Genomic DNA, 16,540 nt, shown 5'->3' with positions numbered 1-16,540 from the left:
AGATCCGCCTGCCTCTGCCTCCCAAGTGCTGGGATTAAAGGCATGCTCCACCACTGCCTGGTTCACACCAGCATTTTTATAATTGGTATTGCGACGCAGAACGACCCTCCCTAAATGTACTTGACTGATGGAAGTAGGTGATGCTAGACAAAGTTCCATGAAAAGGACTTCACATCTTTGCTGTAAACCCCCATAACGTCTCCCCTTTAAGTAATCGAAGTTGCTGGTGACACACTGCTTAGTGGGCAACTGCCAGACTCTCCTCCTGTGCCCAGTTGCCTTGAGTGAGGAACTGTCAATCATGATGTCCCTTGTATGACAATCAGCTGGCTTGTGATGGTGGCAGCTTGGCTGCTTTGCATCCTTCCTGGACCTAAGGAAATTCCACTCCAGCTGTAAGGACCACAGCAACTGTCAGCATCCATGCTGCCCATCACACACCCAAGAACTGAATCTGTGCTTTATTCAGAGAGCCGCAATCTGGGAAGTCAGAATGAAATCTGCCTTCCCCCAATCTTTCTCTCATTAGCATCTTCATACAGAACCTGAACAAAGGCATCAAATCAATTCAAAATTACATCTGCCCAGGTGGGTCTTGTCTCTGAAACTGCTCCCCCTCCCCGCATTGCAGGGGAAGGATTGAAGCACCAAGGCCACTGAGCCTTGCACACCTCCTGAGCCATTCAGACGGCAGCTAGTTTTAAGGTTAGCTCACAGAAAAAGAGATCACTGGCCGTGGGACTGCACAGGCTCCAATCTTCAGAATGAAGCACAGATATGCTGGGTAGTGACCCACCAGAGAGACAACCGCAGCAGGGGCACTGACTTCCATTCTAGCCTTTCTCCAGTTACAACTGCCCTGGACAGCTGGCAGTACCTTTGGGAGATGTCACTCAAGTTACGAGAAACATCAGTGACCTTTAGGTGAACCTGCCTGCAGTCATTCCCAGTGGTCCTTCCGGTCTTGCTGCTATCTCCACCCAGGCCAAGTAAGGAGCACTTCCCAGCCTGACTCAGAGGAAAGCCCCAGATTGATGACCTGTTAACTCTGCTGCAGAACTAGGGTCTGTTGTCTGCCCCTGCCCTGTTCTGACAACAGAAGCATCCTATGTCAGCTTCTGTTGGTCTGTCAGGAACATTTGCCTATGCACTGATAACCACGGTTTTTTGTTTTGTTTTGTTTTTTTTTTTTTACTTGTTATGATCTTTATTGGGCTGAGCCGGTCACTCTAAGATGAAATCGTCAGGTTTCAGGGCCCAGGCCCTGAAGAGCAACAGTGTAAAGCAGCCTGTGAACGACTTACGAAGCTATAAGTCCTGGAAGCTGCTGGGGCCAGAAACTTTCAGAACACTCAGCAGCTCAGGGACAGCGAGGAATCCCAGAGACGAAAAAGCAAAGACTTTACATAGAGACTATGAAGGTGACTGACAGTGGAGCCTATCGCCATGAGAGGCCATGAAGAGCTCAGCAGACGACCTGCAGATCCCAGCCCTAGAAAAGTTCCGAGACGCCAAGACTAAGAGCTTAGGGCCTGACACAGAGAGCTTGAAAGAATGGTATTATTGGCTGTTACTGGGCCATTGTAAGTCAGTGCACAAAGCAATAAGCCTTTCCTTGGGTACCTGCAGCCACTTGCTGGCTTTGAAAGGAGGGAGCCCTAAGCCTTTATTTCTGAAAGCCCAGAGCCACAAGCTTCTGGTTTTGAAAGCACAATATACTTTTGACTTGTGTGCCTAGATCTATGCGTGTCTGGCATTGGAACCTGTAGCTATAGGTCTGTGCTCCTCAAGATTTGGAGCTTCAGGCCCCTGGAATTAGAAACCACTCTGTAAGTCTTGGGTTCTGAAAAGTGTTAGGCTTTCAACTCTACAGAAAGCTGCCCTGTGCCTGCTCATATTATTTCTATCTGCCTGGAGTGAAACAACACGCATGTATTTGTGGCAGGATGGACGAGGAAGCACTTAGTGCAGACTACACATACGCACCACACAGGTTGCACTGTGTTTGACTATAAATGTATACAGATGTTTTATAAAAAATATAAAGCTATGTAACAATTAACAGGCTTTACATACATAAACGTATATAACTAATATATACATGCGATTTAAAATTAAATACTTAGACTTACTAATTCATAGAGTCACACGATGGCAATAGTCTCAGTAACAAACGTTTCAATCCAGTACCAGATAGTCCCAGCTTCACTAGAGGTAGAAATTAGGAATGTGGGCTTTATAGTTAGATGACCCCCAGGTTGAAATCCCAAACCTGAAGCTTCCTGGTTCCAGGACCATGGGTAAATGTGATCACCTTCCTAAGACGACACATTCTTCACTCTCTCAGTGGTTACTGCAGTTTTCCCTTGGATATTTAACCAGGCACCGTTACCTTTGCTTTGAGGGTACCTACACTATGCTGACTCTAGACATAAGCTAAGAAATTCCCTGTCACGTGACTGCAGTTGCCAGACCAGGAATGGAATGATGACGCAATTGGAGCCACTGAGTGAGAAAGGGAGCAATGAAAGGCTGAAAAGAAGCCCCTGTAGCATCCCGAGGGAAGTTTTAAGAAGGACTCTTAGTCACTGGATTCAGAAGACTTAGCATGGACTACCAGAGCCTTCTTAGCGGTACATGGAGGAGCCCGTTGAGGATAGAGGGTCCACAGAAGGAACAGGCGAGAGAAAGCAGCACCTTGGCCAATGCTGCTGCTGGATTGTCAAATAAGTAATCTTCTGATAAAGTTCATCTGGATTTTCGAGTTCTATAAGATAATATTTATTTTGTTATTTGAAGCCATGAGAGTTTAGGTTTACCATTATTTGAGCTCTAGACTCATTGCCTGATAGAATGAAGGACAGTGAACTCTCCTTCATAACGATGTGCTGATTGCATTAAGTGACGCATGTAAATCTCTTACTATAGAACCTGGCACAAAGTGACTGTTCAGAATGATTTCATAACACACTAAACAAATAATTCGCAAGTGTCCACAGCGGGGAGAAGTAGGCCACGAGACACTGATGATAAGCTGAGGCTGTCGAGAGATAAACAGGTGTTTTCAATGTCCATTCAACCACTGTGATGTCATAATGGTGACAGGTTTTACTTGTTACACATGGCAGCACAGGCTAAGCTCCATTATACTTAAGTATAAGCTGGGCAAAGTAGCCCATGCTTTTAATCCCAGCACTCAAGAGGCAGAGGCAGGCAAGTCTCTGAGTTCGAGGTCAGCATGGTCTACAGAGCTAGTTCCAGGACAGCCAGGGGTACACAGAGAAACCCTGTCTTGAGAAAAATTAAAAAATAAAATATACCTAAGTTTACATTATTCTTCAAAACCCGTATACAGCATCCATGACAAAGTCTAGTGTTGCACAATCGTTCCCATTTGTTTCCAAGCTGCCTATGACCACTGCCACTCAATATGGCAGAGGCGATGTGCTGAGGTAGAAATACTGAGGTCCTTAAAGCAGAATGCATTTGCTAGTTGGGCTTTGTAGAAAATGTGTCTGTCTTGTATCTTCAGGATAAGAAGGGAGCACTTCAGTTCTTGGGTTCTTTCTGACTGTGTGAGAACAGCTAACAGGACCTCTCTAATCCCTCCCATCCTAACTTCCTGACCACACACTCTAGAGTGGAAATCAAGCTCAAGTGCATGCCTTCCCTGTTTGCTCGGCCTCTTCAATAAGCACAGATACAAAGCAGGGCTATGTGAGCATACTCTTTTAAATGTGGCAATGACCTCGCCTCTGCTCACACTGTCGCCTCACTACTCCCCTTACATGACCTCTGCTCTGACCCTCAGAGCTGTTTATCATGCTGTCAATATTCCAGGTCCCCTGTGAGCACAGTGTTAAAGCAGCCCACACTTCCCAGAAGTGTGCCTGCTAGGATTGCTATTTGCTATAAAGTATTAAACATAATCTCTAACTAACACAGCTCCCTCAGTAGGTAGGCCCTTGTTGATGGTGTCATCTCATTATCTGTAATCTAGAAGAAGACAACAGAGGAGGAGGAGGAGAAGAAAAAGATGAAGATGAAGAAGAACAAGAACAAGAAGAACAAGAAGAAGAAGAAGAACAAGAAGAACAAGAAGAAGAACAAGAAGAATAAGAACAAGAACAAAAGAACAAGAAGAAGAACAAGAAGAAGAAGAAGAGAAATAAGAAAAAGAAGAAAGAAAGAAAGAAAGAAAGAAAGAAAGAAAGAAAGAAAGAAAGAAAGAAGAACTAGTAGTAGTTTCTTCCACCCCCAAAATTCTACTCCTAGCTATGGGCCTGACATATACATAATTAAACAATATTATTTAGTCTTAAATGACTAGACCTAAAAGAGTGAAATTTGTACTTCGTATTTCAATGTATGCTAGACTAAACGAAATTGTATTTAACGCTGCTCACAGGTTACATATTAATGAAACTCTTAACCTCATTGAAATTATTAAAAGTTCAGCCCAGCCTGGTTAAATGTTAACCTGTAAACAAGTATTCCCTTCCCTTTTCCATGGTGAGTTGGCAGGTGGTACATTTTAAAGGCCCTTTGCAACTGTCTGATGCATAACACCAAGGGGGCAGATTCTCCTGTTTTCACGGTGTGTAATTCATGCTCGTTCATTATTTGATAGCCTGGGAGCAGGTGCTGAACAGAGCACAGCAACATAATACCCTTATTACTGCACTGCATTTTGTTTCTAGGGCTCCAGTAGCAGTTAAGAAAAGAGAGCATTTGCAAGGGTTGGTGATCTACTAAAGATAAGATTTAAAAATACAAAGAGGAGGGGCCTTTTCTTAGGCACTCTCCAGAAGATGTCAGCCTGGAACCTAAATGTAATATTCCAATGCAATAAACAACAAATGTTGTCAATACACTGAAAGAAGGAAAGACAAACCTCAAGCAGAATAAAGTCAACTACAACTACTTTTGGGTTTATCAGTTTCTCAGACTGAACATACTGCTATGGTAAGTGAGAAAAAAAATAATAAACCCTTCTTCACAGATATATAAAAGTCAAACAAGAAACCTTCAGCCAGAGAAATCAGATGCTTTAGATACCTGAAATATCACACCAAACATGAAAGATAAAAGCAAGAAGTTGTTCTGAGCAGCAGGAGAGAACTTCAAGCTTTTGCTGTATCATGAGCTTGGTTTCTGCTGGAAGTTTCTGTCTTACAGTTCTACAGACTGCAAGTCTGAAGTCAAAGGGTCCATAGATCCAGCTTCCACAGAGATCATCCTCTCTTGCCTTTTCTAGCATCTTCTGGTATACAGGCAATGTACCGTTCTTTGGTTTATATGCATATTTCTCCAGTCCTTCCTCTTCCTATGGCGATCATTTGTGTGTGCACACGCCCCCCCCCACATGTCCACACCCAAATAGCTTCTTTTTATAAAGCCACCAGTCATATCTGAACAGGACCCATCAGACTGGCCTTATTTTAATTTGATTATTTCTATAAAGATCTTGTTTCCCAAAAGGTCACATTCTGAGGCACTGGGAGTTAAGGTTTGAATGTCTCTTTTATTGAAAGCAAGCTGCTTAGTTTTTTGTCAACTTAACACCAGCTAGAATCACCTGGGAAGAGGAAGCTTAAGCAGGAATTGCTGCCATCTACTTGGCCTGTAGGCAAGTCTATGAGCATTTTCTTGATTGCTGAGTGATATGGGGAGAGCCCGGGCCACTGTGAGCAATGCCATCCTGAGTCATGTGGTCCTATGCTGTATGAGAAAGCAGGATGAGCAGGCCAGAATGAGCAGACCCGTAAGCAACACTCCTCCATGGTCTCTGCTTCAGTTCCTGTCTCTAGGTTCCTGTCTTAGATTCCTGTCTCGATTTTCCTCAGTGAAGGATTTCTTACTTGAGTGTTGCAAGATGAAGTGAAGTTCATCCCCCTCTGAAGTGGTTTTGGTCATGGAGTTTATCACAATAGAAATAACACACACAATACAAACCAGACAAAATCATCTCGCAGTTGGCTAAGTAGCACTACACAACTCATGTAACCTGGAAGGTATTTAACAGTTATTTTCATAAGGATGAAGCTAAGGAAGCTTGTATTTAGAGCATGAACCAATCAGAACCTTAGTGAGAAAACCTTGTATTTGTATTTGGTCTCCATACACTAACTGTACATGGCCAAGTTACTTAACTCTGCCAAAATATTGTTGACTGCCAAACAGGGCACTGTGTACAGCATGCTGAGTACCATAGGACAAGGTCTTGGTATGTGTATAATAAATAACTTGCTAAGGCATTAAAGCAATGACTTATGTACTTTGTACTACAAATTAATTGGGTTAAAAGGCTGGTAAGCTAAAAGAAGTAAACACATTCAGGAATGAGAAAAATATCTCACCAGGTGACTCATTTCAAAGCTAAGCTGTCTCTGGGTTAGCATATTCATTCATTAAGAACTGAACTGTCACTTGAATGATTAGCACCAAAACGATCTCATTTTTGCCTATGAATTGTCACCTCAAGAAAATAAAATATGACTGCTAAGATATTAGAGTGTGTGTAAATGAGATGCCAAGGTGACCTCCCGGCTTAGATCTCTCCCTGTGATAACTAAAGACCTTCACTGAAAACAAGTATGATCTGGTTCACGATTGAATTGCAAACAAGAACTTGTCTGGTAAATGTGCTAAGAGCTGTTTGCCACACTTCAGGGTCACATGATCATCAGGCAGTTCATTTCAGTCATACAGCCTTCTTGGAGGGGAGCGTGTGTACAGAAGAGAGCAGAGAAAGGACAAGGTCACGCATAAAGACCATCCCGCCAAGGTGAAGAGGAAGCCATCCTAGAGACCTATGCATGAAGGAATCACTACTGAACCGTGCCAACCCTGCGCTCTTCCTTGATAGAGAAGTTCAGGGCACTGCCTAAAGCTGTATAGGAGGGTGGCACTGGTCTGTGGCAAGCAGACATTATGGGGACTACTGAACTTCAGGATTTCCATCTCTTGTGTATGGCCTTGAGTAAACAAGTTCTATCACTTCTAACCAACATTGTTTGGGGGTTACTGGGACTGTTGAGATTAGGTTACAGAATATTATATTGTTATTTTAAGTTGTAAATGCTGCCCTGCTAGTCAGTTCACTCTAGAGTCTGGTGTTCTTTGTTAAATCTGACAAAGCAAGGTGCTATGAATTCTATAGCTTCAACAGGAATGCATTCTATTAACCTCCTGTCTGAATTTATCTGGCCTAATCTTGAAAGAGAATCCAGTTTTGGCCAATAAGAGGGCATCTTTGTAGAAACCTCAGTTGCACTATGTCCACACCCCAAGCCAAGGAACATGGGAGTTAATAAATGTGGATTAAATCAATGAGTCCTTCCCATTACAAGAATAACAAAGGTGTCACAGAATCTTGTCTTCTATAGCCCAACAATAGCAATTTGTAGAGCAAATTAAGATTTGCTTCGGAAAACATCATCCATGGCAAATTGGCCTTGTTCACTCATCCAAAAGTCTCGTGTGCACACTGTCCTCATTCAGATGCTTATGCTCAATTATCCAGTAGCCCTCTACTTTGATCACTGTGCTGAACGCTGGTTATTAAACATGGGTAAAACTTTCTCTACCCACAAGGATTTACATAAGCATTGTGTGAGTAGCATCATGGCTCAGAAGCTGCAATTAGAAGCACAACCCTGACCACTGGGACAATGTAACTGGTATGAGTGATGATGACGTAGCCCATGACAGAGTCACAACAGCTTATAATCTTTATAATGCATGCTCCCGAATTTAAGTCTTTCTTATTTGTAAACCGTTTTTCATGACCAACTGTTACCTATGTTACAACAGAGTTCACCTCACTCACCACTAGAGCCTTGGCTCTGCAGCGTTGTCTGGTAACCACACGCTTTGAAGGCGTTTTTGACTATCTAGGCTAGAGTCATTGTGCCCAGGCTTTTGATTTCATCGTCAAGGTGCAGCTTCTGAGAAGGATGCTAGGAGCTCCTTTAAAGTTGCTACATCAGTCTGAAGGGCTGACAAGTGGATATTTGTTCTTATCTGCATCTTGTTTCAGAATGACGCCAGCTGCCTTTATTGGTCCCTCCGCCCCTCTCACCATCACAGAGAAGACAAAGGTAATAAATGAAAACACAATCCCATGTTCTCCTTCATAATCAAAACTTTTCTATTATTCCCTGTTCAATGTTTCCGTTATTGATGGGAGATAAAGCTTCACAATTTTCTCTGTTATGCTGTGATTATTTATAGGAATTGCCTAATAGGATTTTTATGTCATTCCTATAGGAATTTGGAAAATGGAGAGTGATAACTTTATTAAATGGGGCTATTTTATCTGGGAGGAAAGCGCAATCAACCGTTTTCTCTAAGCTGAGATGACTTACTGTTAACTGCCTCGTATAGCTCATCTTCATAGCCTCGGTTCATAATTGAGTATTCAACATCAGACAGGAGAATACTACCATTCCCTTCTTGGCCTACAATAATTAGTTTTCACCAGATTATTCTTTGGGGGGAGTGTGGCATTCTAATCCAACACTGTCCTCACTGGAATTATAATGAATTTGGGTTCTCTTATTTTTAACAGAAACAAATAATCACTCTGTCTAAACTTTAAAACCTTCACTTACTGCCTTAATGAAAATAAGGGGGTATTAAAACAGGATCTGCCACACTTTGAAAACTAAAGCCAGTTTTTAATCTGGAGCACGGGAAACGTTTGAATTTCTTCACTAACAGGAAACTTGTCTAATTACATAAAAAGTTAAAGCTATTATGCAACTGTCTTTATCAACCATGGCTAAGAAAGCTCTGGAAATTGATGAAAATTAGCTCAATATTCTGCATATTAAGGGAACTTTAAAAATTCAAGTCTATGAGCTGAAAATTTCTTTCAATAAAATAAGACAAAGACCCTTTTATATCCCACGTGGAGTTTATGGAAAAGAAAGGAGATGCAGTGTTTTAGAAAAATAAGGCACAATCATTGGCAGGGATGTCAATGTATCTGTGTGTCTGTGTCTGTGTCTGTGTGTGTGTGTGTGTGTGTGTGTGTGTGTGTGTGTGTGTGTGTGTGTGTGTGTGTGTGTGTGTGTGTGTGTGTGTGTGTGTGTACTAGTCAGTTTTATGTCAACTTGACACAAGTTAGAGTCATCAAACAGGAGGGACCCTCAACTGAGAAAATGTCTTCCTAAATATGGGCTGCTGACAAACCTATAGTACATTTTCTTAATTAGGGTTTGAAGAGAGAGGGCCCAGTTCATTATGGGTGGGCCACTGTAAACTGGTGGTCCTGGGTCCTATAAGAAAACAGGCTGAGCAAGTCAAGAACAGCAAGCCAGTAAGCAGTACCTCTCCATGGCCTCTGCATCAGCTTCGGCTTCCAGGTTTCTTTCCTGCTTGAGTTCTTACCCTGACTTCTTTGGATGACAAACTGTGATGTGTAAGCACAAGCCAAATAAACCCTTTCCTCTCCAACTTGCTTTTGGTCATAATTCATCCCAGCAATAGTAACCCTAACTAAGACAGTGTGTTCATGTGGGGGAAGAGTTTCTGTATTCTATGGATACATGTACTTGTTGAGGTAAGAGGTTGAAATTAGGCATTTTCTTCGATTACTCTTCACCTGATGTTTTGAGACAAGGTAGGTATCTCACTGAACCTGGAATAACCCAGTTTAGAAAACTTGTCAGTGATCTCCAGGGATCACTAGTCCCCACTGACTGAGATTCTAGATGTGTGCATTTTTTATGTGAGTGTTGGCGATCCAAACATATGTCCTCATCCTTCTTTAGTAAGTGTTCTACTGACTGAGCCATCCCCGCAGTCCTTGAATAAAGACTCTCATTACTCAGTCCCTGCTACATGCTCTAGGTCTGATTGTTGCTTTGGTCATTTAAACCTCTTGAATCCTCTGGATTCTTCTGAAGCTGTTTCCTTACCTAACACCTTCTGCGATGTATTCCAGCGTTTCTCATAAGTTTAGCTTCTGGTTTAGGTCATTCCCTGACCTGGTGGCTTCAGGATGCCATCTCTGCCTGTGCGGCTGGAATATGGGTGCTTGCAGGTAGGTGGCCATGCTCACCTCACTCCACACTCTGCTCAGGCCCCAGGAAGTCTCAACCTCATGGAACACAGTGTGGTCAAGAGCTCTGCATTTCCTCAATCTGATGCTTCACCTACACTCTAACAGTGTACTTGGGGGGGTGAGAGCCTTAATTTTTTAAACTGGAGTTTGGACTGTCAAATGGGGATAGTAATACCATGAACCTTCCATAACTAGAGGAAGACTGAGCGTAGTCATTTACAAGTTCTAGAAGAGTCCCTGGACTGGAAGCCACTGGTAAATGGTGGGCTGGCACTACCCTTGCTCCATGCATATTCCCTGACTACTTAGGATCATTTCGAATCATCTGCTATACGTGAAGGGAAAACAGGCGTTCACTCTAAACGTAGAAGTTCTGTATTTTTTAGCTACTATTCCGTGCAACTGGTTACTGCTCACTTGGGCAAACCTATCATATTTCATCTGTTCTTTTTCATTTACACATTTCACGTCTCAGAATTCAGGATGTCAGTTTTATATTTCACAACGTTCTCAGTAGTAAAAATGATGGTTTATTCTGTCATCTTAGCATCAATCAAATGGAGTATTTATTTTATTGATCCTTCTGAAGGAAGTTATATTTTTTTAAAGAGTTATGGTTTTAATTTCAATTTATTCCATGAAAAAAAAACCATGTTATATATCACTAAACACCCTGGGAAAGAGCTGAACCATCAGAATGGATAAATATTTGTTGTAATAAATGAAGAATAAAAGGAAATTTTATAATGGGATTCCTAGAACTCAGAAGCCCAAATTTTTCTGAGTTCATCTCTCAGCTTCATACCCCACATGAGCCATATTCTCAGAACAACACTATTGCTATCTATCATTTACATTCCTTAGACACAAGAAGATTCCTTAATTAGCCATGTATCGGGTCATAAACTTTAACACTAATAATATGTCTTTAATTTATTGGAACACATAAGAGCTTGGACTATCATCTTATCATTATTATTAATTTTTTGAGATTAAATATATCATTTCTCCTTCCCTTTCATACCCCCAACCTTCCTTATGTACCCCAACTTGTTCTCAAATTCATGGCCTCAGTTCCTTTAATTGTTGTTACTTATATATCTATTTATGTGTGTGTATAGTTCTAAATATATAGATACAGCCTACTCAGTCTGTATGATGTTACGTCTATGTATATGACTTTAGGCTGACCACTTGGTATTGAATAACCAACCTGGGGGCTCTTCTCTGGGGAACACTATTTCTCCTGCTTTCAGCATTCCTTATTAGTTCTTTGTTTAAGGTTGAGGACCCATGAGATTCCCTCCTTCCATGCTAGCATGTCAATTGGTGTCATCTGTTCAGGTCTTGTGAAGACAATCACATCCAATATTATTGTTATTAACACCCTATTTAGCTTTCAGAAGTACACTGTTCTAATGACAAATTGTATAACCCCACATAAAGATAATGAAAGGTTAAAATCTTTGCCTTTAATGTGCCATATATTTTTTTAAGATTTATTTATTTATTATGTATACAACATTCTTCCATGTATGCTTACATGCCAGAAGAGGACACCAGATCCCATTATAGATGGCTGTGAGCCACCATGTGGTTGCTGGGAATTGAACTCAGGACTTCTGGAAGAGCAGTCAGTGCTCTTAACCTCTGAGCCATCTCTCCAGACCCCGCCATATATTTTTTTAAAGATATATTTCCTTGATCATGTGTAGGTGTATGTCTGTGTAGAGATACAAGTGTGTATGGATGCTGTGTTTTTGAAGGCCAAAGATATCAGACATTCCTGGAGCTAGAGCTAAAAATAGTTATAACATTACTGACTTCGATGCTGGGAATTCAGCTCAGGGTCTCTGCTAAGTGCCCTTACCTCCTGAGGTACCCCTCAAGCTCGAATGCTCCAGATGCTAAATGTGTAGTTATTATTTGCTTCTGGTTAGCCATTTGCGTGGCTTAGCTAGAATCTATCCCTTCATAGTTTTGCTAAGTAATAGCAAGGCAACCGGAAGCTAAACAGACATGGCTTCACTCCTGGAATAGAAGGACTCAAATATCAAAAAGGGTCAGAGATTCTCAGAAGTACAAAATGGCAGATGGCTCACAAAATGCAGTGCAGGAGAGGTGAGTGGGACCCACAGGCAGCAGAAACACACTTGAATTGTTCCGTGACCCCAGAAGGACAGCATTTCCGTTTGTTTCCATGCTTCATCCAGAATGCCCACATTTTTTTTTCATACATCTCAATGTGAGAAGATGTTCTAGCACAAACAGGTCCTCTGAAAGTGGACAGGAAGTAAAGACTGTGGGAGTGTAAAAAGTTGGAAATAGGGGTTCATCTCTCTTGTGCGACATGATTTGAGTGACCCCAATCTGATGAGAATAGTGAGGTGTGAAGGAGGAAGAGACAGAGCAACAGTCAAAGCCTAGGAATGAGCTTTTTCCTGGTTCTAGGTGAACTTCCTGCCTGATTCCTCTTGGAATAAAGCTCTTCCCAGAAAGAGCTGCCAAGAGCCAGCAAGCCTGGCCTTCAAAACAAGATCTCCAATTACCCACACAACACCAGGTGTGTAAATTGTCCTCTGAAGTCCTGTGTGATTAACTGGCTAGTTTTCCATTTAACTATTACATAAAGAGCACATTTCCAATACAAATAGCCTCACCAAAGATGGAAAGTTACACAGTTACTTAAGTCTACCCACTAAAAGCCAGGAAAGAAAAAGGGGATTAGTTCATGTGCCTGCAAATTTTGGTGGTTCCCATTCATCCACAGGCTCAGAGTGGATCCAGGAAAGTTAAAGGTATCCAATTCAGGCTATACTAACTGAGCCACAACTGTACTAAAACCTTCAGTCAATTCTTCAAAGAGAAGAGAGGACAGCAGCGAGGTTATCTGTATTGGCTTTTATCCAATGATGTGTAATTGCTGTATGAATTTCACATGCATTTTTAGTGCTCTTATATAACACATCTTTCTCTCACACACACTTGGGGTTGGAGAGATTCAGTTTTAGATCCTGACACTGCCAACCATCAGCAAATCTTTGAACCACTTTCTTCTTCGATACAATGGGGGATGCTACGATCAAATGGGAAGTCCTTGTTGATGCCCAAGCATTTAAAACAGTAATAAAATAATGTCTCCCAGTGCACAGAGCAAAGTAAGTCTCAGTAAAAGTAACAGATATGGTGGTGATTTGATTATTAGTAAACCTAGGTTATAATTTCATATTTATAAATCATGGTTTTCTTAAGTTAATACAGGTCTAATAACAGCTACTCTGACTCTTTATCCATGTTGTTTTTGAGATAAATATAGTATACGAGATCATCATTAAAGCTACTGGTTCTTTTACAATTGTAATGTACCCCTTCCTGTCTAATGGACATATCCCCTAAGAACCCCTTATTTGTTTTTTTAAGCAAATTTTTGAAGTGCAGGAGACTCGGTGTTTTTGTTGCTCCTATTAGCGATGGACACATGGGGGACTCAATACAGTTGTCATGACAGGAAGGAAGATGTTAAACCAAGTTTTCTCCTATAAGAATTTTCATTTTTATCTTGCCCTCTGCATGTTTCTACTTGTATTTGAATCAAGTAATTTACTATTTAAGATCTCACCTGTCACCATTCATTCTATTTATAGATCCATTTTTATAACCAAGTACCAATACACACTGAGAGTGATTTTCAGTCTTGTCCTTTACTGTGACCTTGGGCAAATGAACCTCTATATGCCAACCACCCACAGGGGCAGCCAACCAACCCCAAAGGACTGCTACAACAGCTAAATGAGCACCAAATGCTGTGATGAGCCAAACTTTGCTCAGAACAGCATCTTGTCTAAGCCGCAGACTGTCTCCTTGGACTTGGCTGACCTGTGGATGATGCGCTGGCTCTGCAGGTAGTCCAGGGCCATGGCCAGCTCACAGATGAAGAGCTTCACTGTGTCTTCCTGAAAGTGGACATTTTGCTGCAGGTGATAACGCAGGTCCCCACCAAGTAGCAGATCCACCACCATGAACATGTCCTCTTCATCTTGGAAGGAATACCTGGAACAGCATTAGAAAAGTAAGTATCGGGGCTGGCGAGATGGCTCAGTGGGCAACATGCTTGCATGTAAGAAGGAGGATCTGAGTTTGAATCCCCAGCACCCAAATAGAACCATGGCATGGTGGCTAGTGTGAGAACACCCTGCACTGGGAGCGAGACATAGGCCAATCTGAGGTTATGGGAAGGCCTCTCTGGCCAGCCTGTCTTACCAAGGTGACGAGCTTCAGGTTTGTTTAGACAACCTGTCTCAAAAGTAAGGTAGACAAGCAATTGAGGAAAGACAATGTCAACCTTGGCTTCCATGTCTGCCTACATGAGAGAGTGCACCTGCGTGCACACATGAGCACACATAAATTTAAACACCAACTACACACACAGGATAGAGTAAGAGGCAAGCCCTACTAGGTTACCATTATGCTTCCATTCCTTAGGAAGAAATTAGGGAACAGTGATGCTTAGGTGACCTCTACAAAGAATTCTCCAGGGACAAAATGAAACATGAAAGAGAACAAGATCACATCATCAAGCAGAAACAAATGAGAGATCTCTGTGGATGGGGAACAGTTCAGCCTGTTAGGACACCAGGTATGATTGGGAAGCCTTTGTTTGGGGGAGAATGCATGGACTGGTTCTATGGCAGGAACTCATTCACAAATCCACAGCCATTGGAGGTCACTGGCATTGTGATGCCTGCTGTGTGAGTAGATCCCAGCTCTCCATTTGAAGGAGAGTGGAGCTGAGGACTGAGAGACGGAATGAGACACAGGCACATGGTTCCTGGCTGCTTAGCATACACAGAGCCTCCAGCAGAGATATGGGGACCTGCTTAGATGCACAGCACCTTGGTAAAGACGCTCTTCTCCAGTGGCTCAGGCATGATGTATTGTCACGACAAAGCTATCTAAAGCAATACTGCTTTGATGTGTTTCTGTTCTCCTAACATCACTGAAATCATATTTTGAAGTTTCATTTGCATTAAAGAACTAAGTGCCTGCAAGCAGTACCCGAGGAAGCATATAAATTCACGGTGATGAATTCTCTGCTCAGGAGTAACTGTTGATCACCAATGACAGGACAGATCCTACAGGGTGAGGGGGGATTTATAAACAATAAGGAATAAGAATATCAACAAAGCATTAGTCTAAGGAGGTGATGGTCTAATGAAGACTGATGGTCCCTGATGTTCGCTGGTTCAATAAACAAAATTTCATAGTCACAGTGAAGATATCAGAACTTAAGCTCTTGGGGAATTATGGCAAATGCAGGAGTGATTTTTCAAACTTTGAGATGCGAATGTTTGGTATTATCTTTAGGAATTGTGTATCCTCTATACCTTGATGGCATGTCTGGCTGGCTATCTCTGCTTCAGGTGTAAAGGGCACCAGGAAAGCTGCTGGGTAGAGACACTTCCATTTGAAATCCTTCCAACTGCACCAAAAGCAAATTTTATCCCCTGTGTTCTGGAGATCTTTCAGTGAGGCTCCCTGGGGTAGTTAGTATGTAATCATACCCAAGGTCCTTCACACCTCACGCTGCTCCCAGCAGTGGAGCAGAAAAACGTCCTTGCTCATGGGCTGAGCTGCTGCTGACCGAGTAAGGACGGTGAGAACGGGATACCCTAAGAAGGGAAAATCCAACCATACATATAACTAGAAGCCAGGGGAAAAATAGCCCGTGGAGCAGACTTATGCTACACTCTACTGTTGGTTGCCTTGCACTCCCAGGTGCCTGCACGCTCACCTGCTGACACACCCAGGGGCTCCCTCTCCTCTCCTCTTGCCACACTAAGCTCTAAGTGTAAATATTCCTTTTACTAAATTCAGTCTCGACAGCAAACCTTTTTACTAAGGCTTGAGTTAGGTGATTTTTATCCACAGAACAGACAGATGTGAGTGTCAGCGGTGACAAGCTAACAAGAGTGTCCCAACATGCAGGGGATTAATAAGCAAAGGGAAAAGAGGCCATGGCAAGAAGCGACATGCTCAGCTGGCCAGCAGTCAAGTCTGATTGCTAAAAACCATCTTCCTTCTTTAGCTCATCACATCTGAAGCCTACTTGGGATTCTTAACTCTCAAAGGGAAAAGATGAGTGTTTAATTTTTTGAAAATATTTAATTAAAAATATGCAGGCATAATATTATTTAGTGATACACAGAATGTTTGGGTTCTTGCATTATCTGATTGTTTAAAATACAAAAACCTTCCTGGTAACTCAGCCACATGTCACAGAGACTCACAGCTGGGTTTCTGTGGCCATTGTTTCCTGTGTCATAGCATGGCATCGTTCTGAGCTGGCTATGCTCACCTTAACAAGTCTAGCTGTGAAGCATGTGAAATTCACTAGGTTGTATGTTTATTACATCATCAGACACTTCCACAGGTCAAGCTGATGGAGGCGGTTTATAAACTGAAGCCCCC

At 42.1% G+C, this 16,540-nt stretch overlaps 1 protein-coding gene across 2 annotated transcripts in view; it reads right to left on the bottom strand.

Moving 5' to 3' along the window:
* The window catches only part of Stk32a (serine/threonine kinase 32A), a 128,751-nt gene that overhangs the window by 57,235 nt on the left and 54,976 nt on the right, over positions 1–16,540 (bottom strand). For both annotated transcript variants that reach the window (XM_005356048.3, XM_026783586.1), the window contains exon 5: positions 13,949–14,122. In XM_005356048.3, the coding sequence (XP_005356105.1) occupies positions 13,949–14,122 (174 nt within the window). The remainder of the gene's footprint in view (positions 1–13,948; positions 14,123–16,540) is intronic.

The sequence above is a fragment of the Microtus ochrogaster genome, chromosome 18 (genome assembly GCF_000317375.1).
Source record: "Microtus ochrogaster isolate Prairie Vole_2 chromosome 18, MicOch1.0, whole genome shotgun sequence".
In the NCBI taxonomy this organism is placed as follows: domain Eukaryota; kingdom Metazoa; phylum Chordata; class Mammalia; order Rodentia; family Cricetidae; genus Microtus; species Microtus ochrogaster.
The sequence above is the reverse complement of the archived record's forward strand: the minus strand, read 5'-3'. Positions and strand labels throughout refer to the sequence as shown.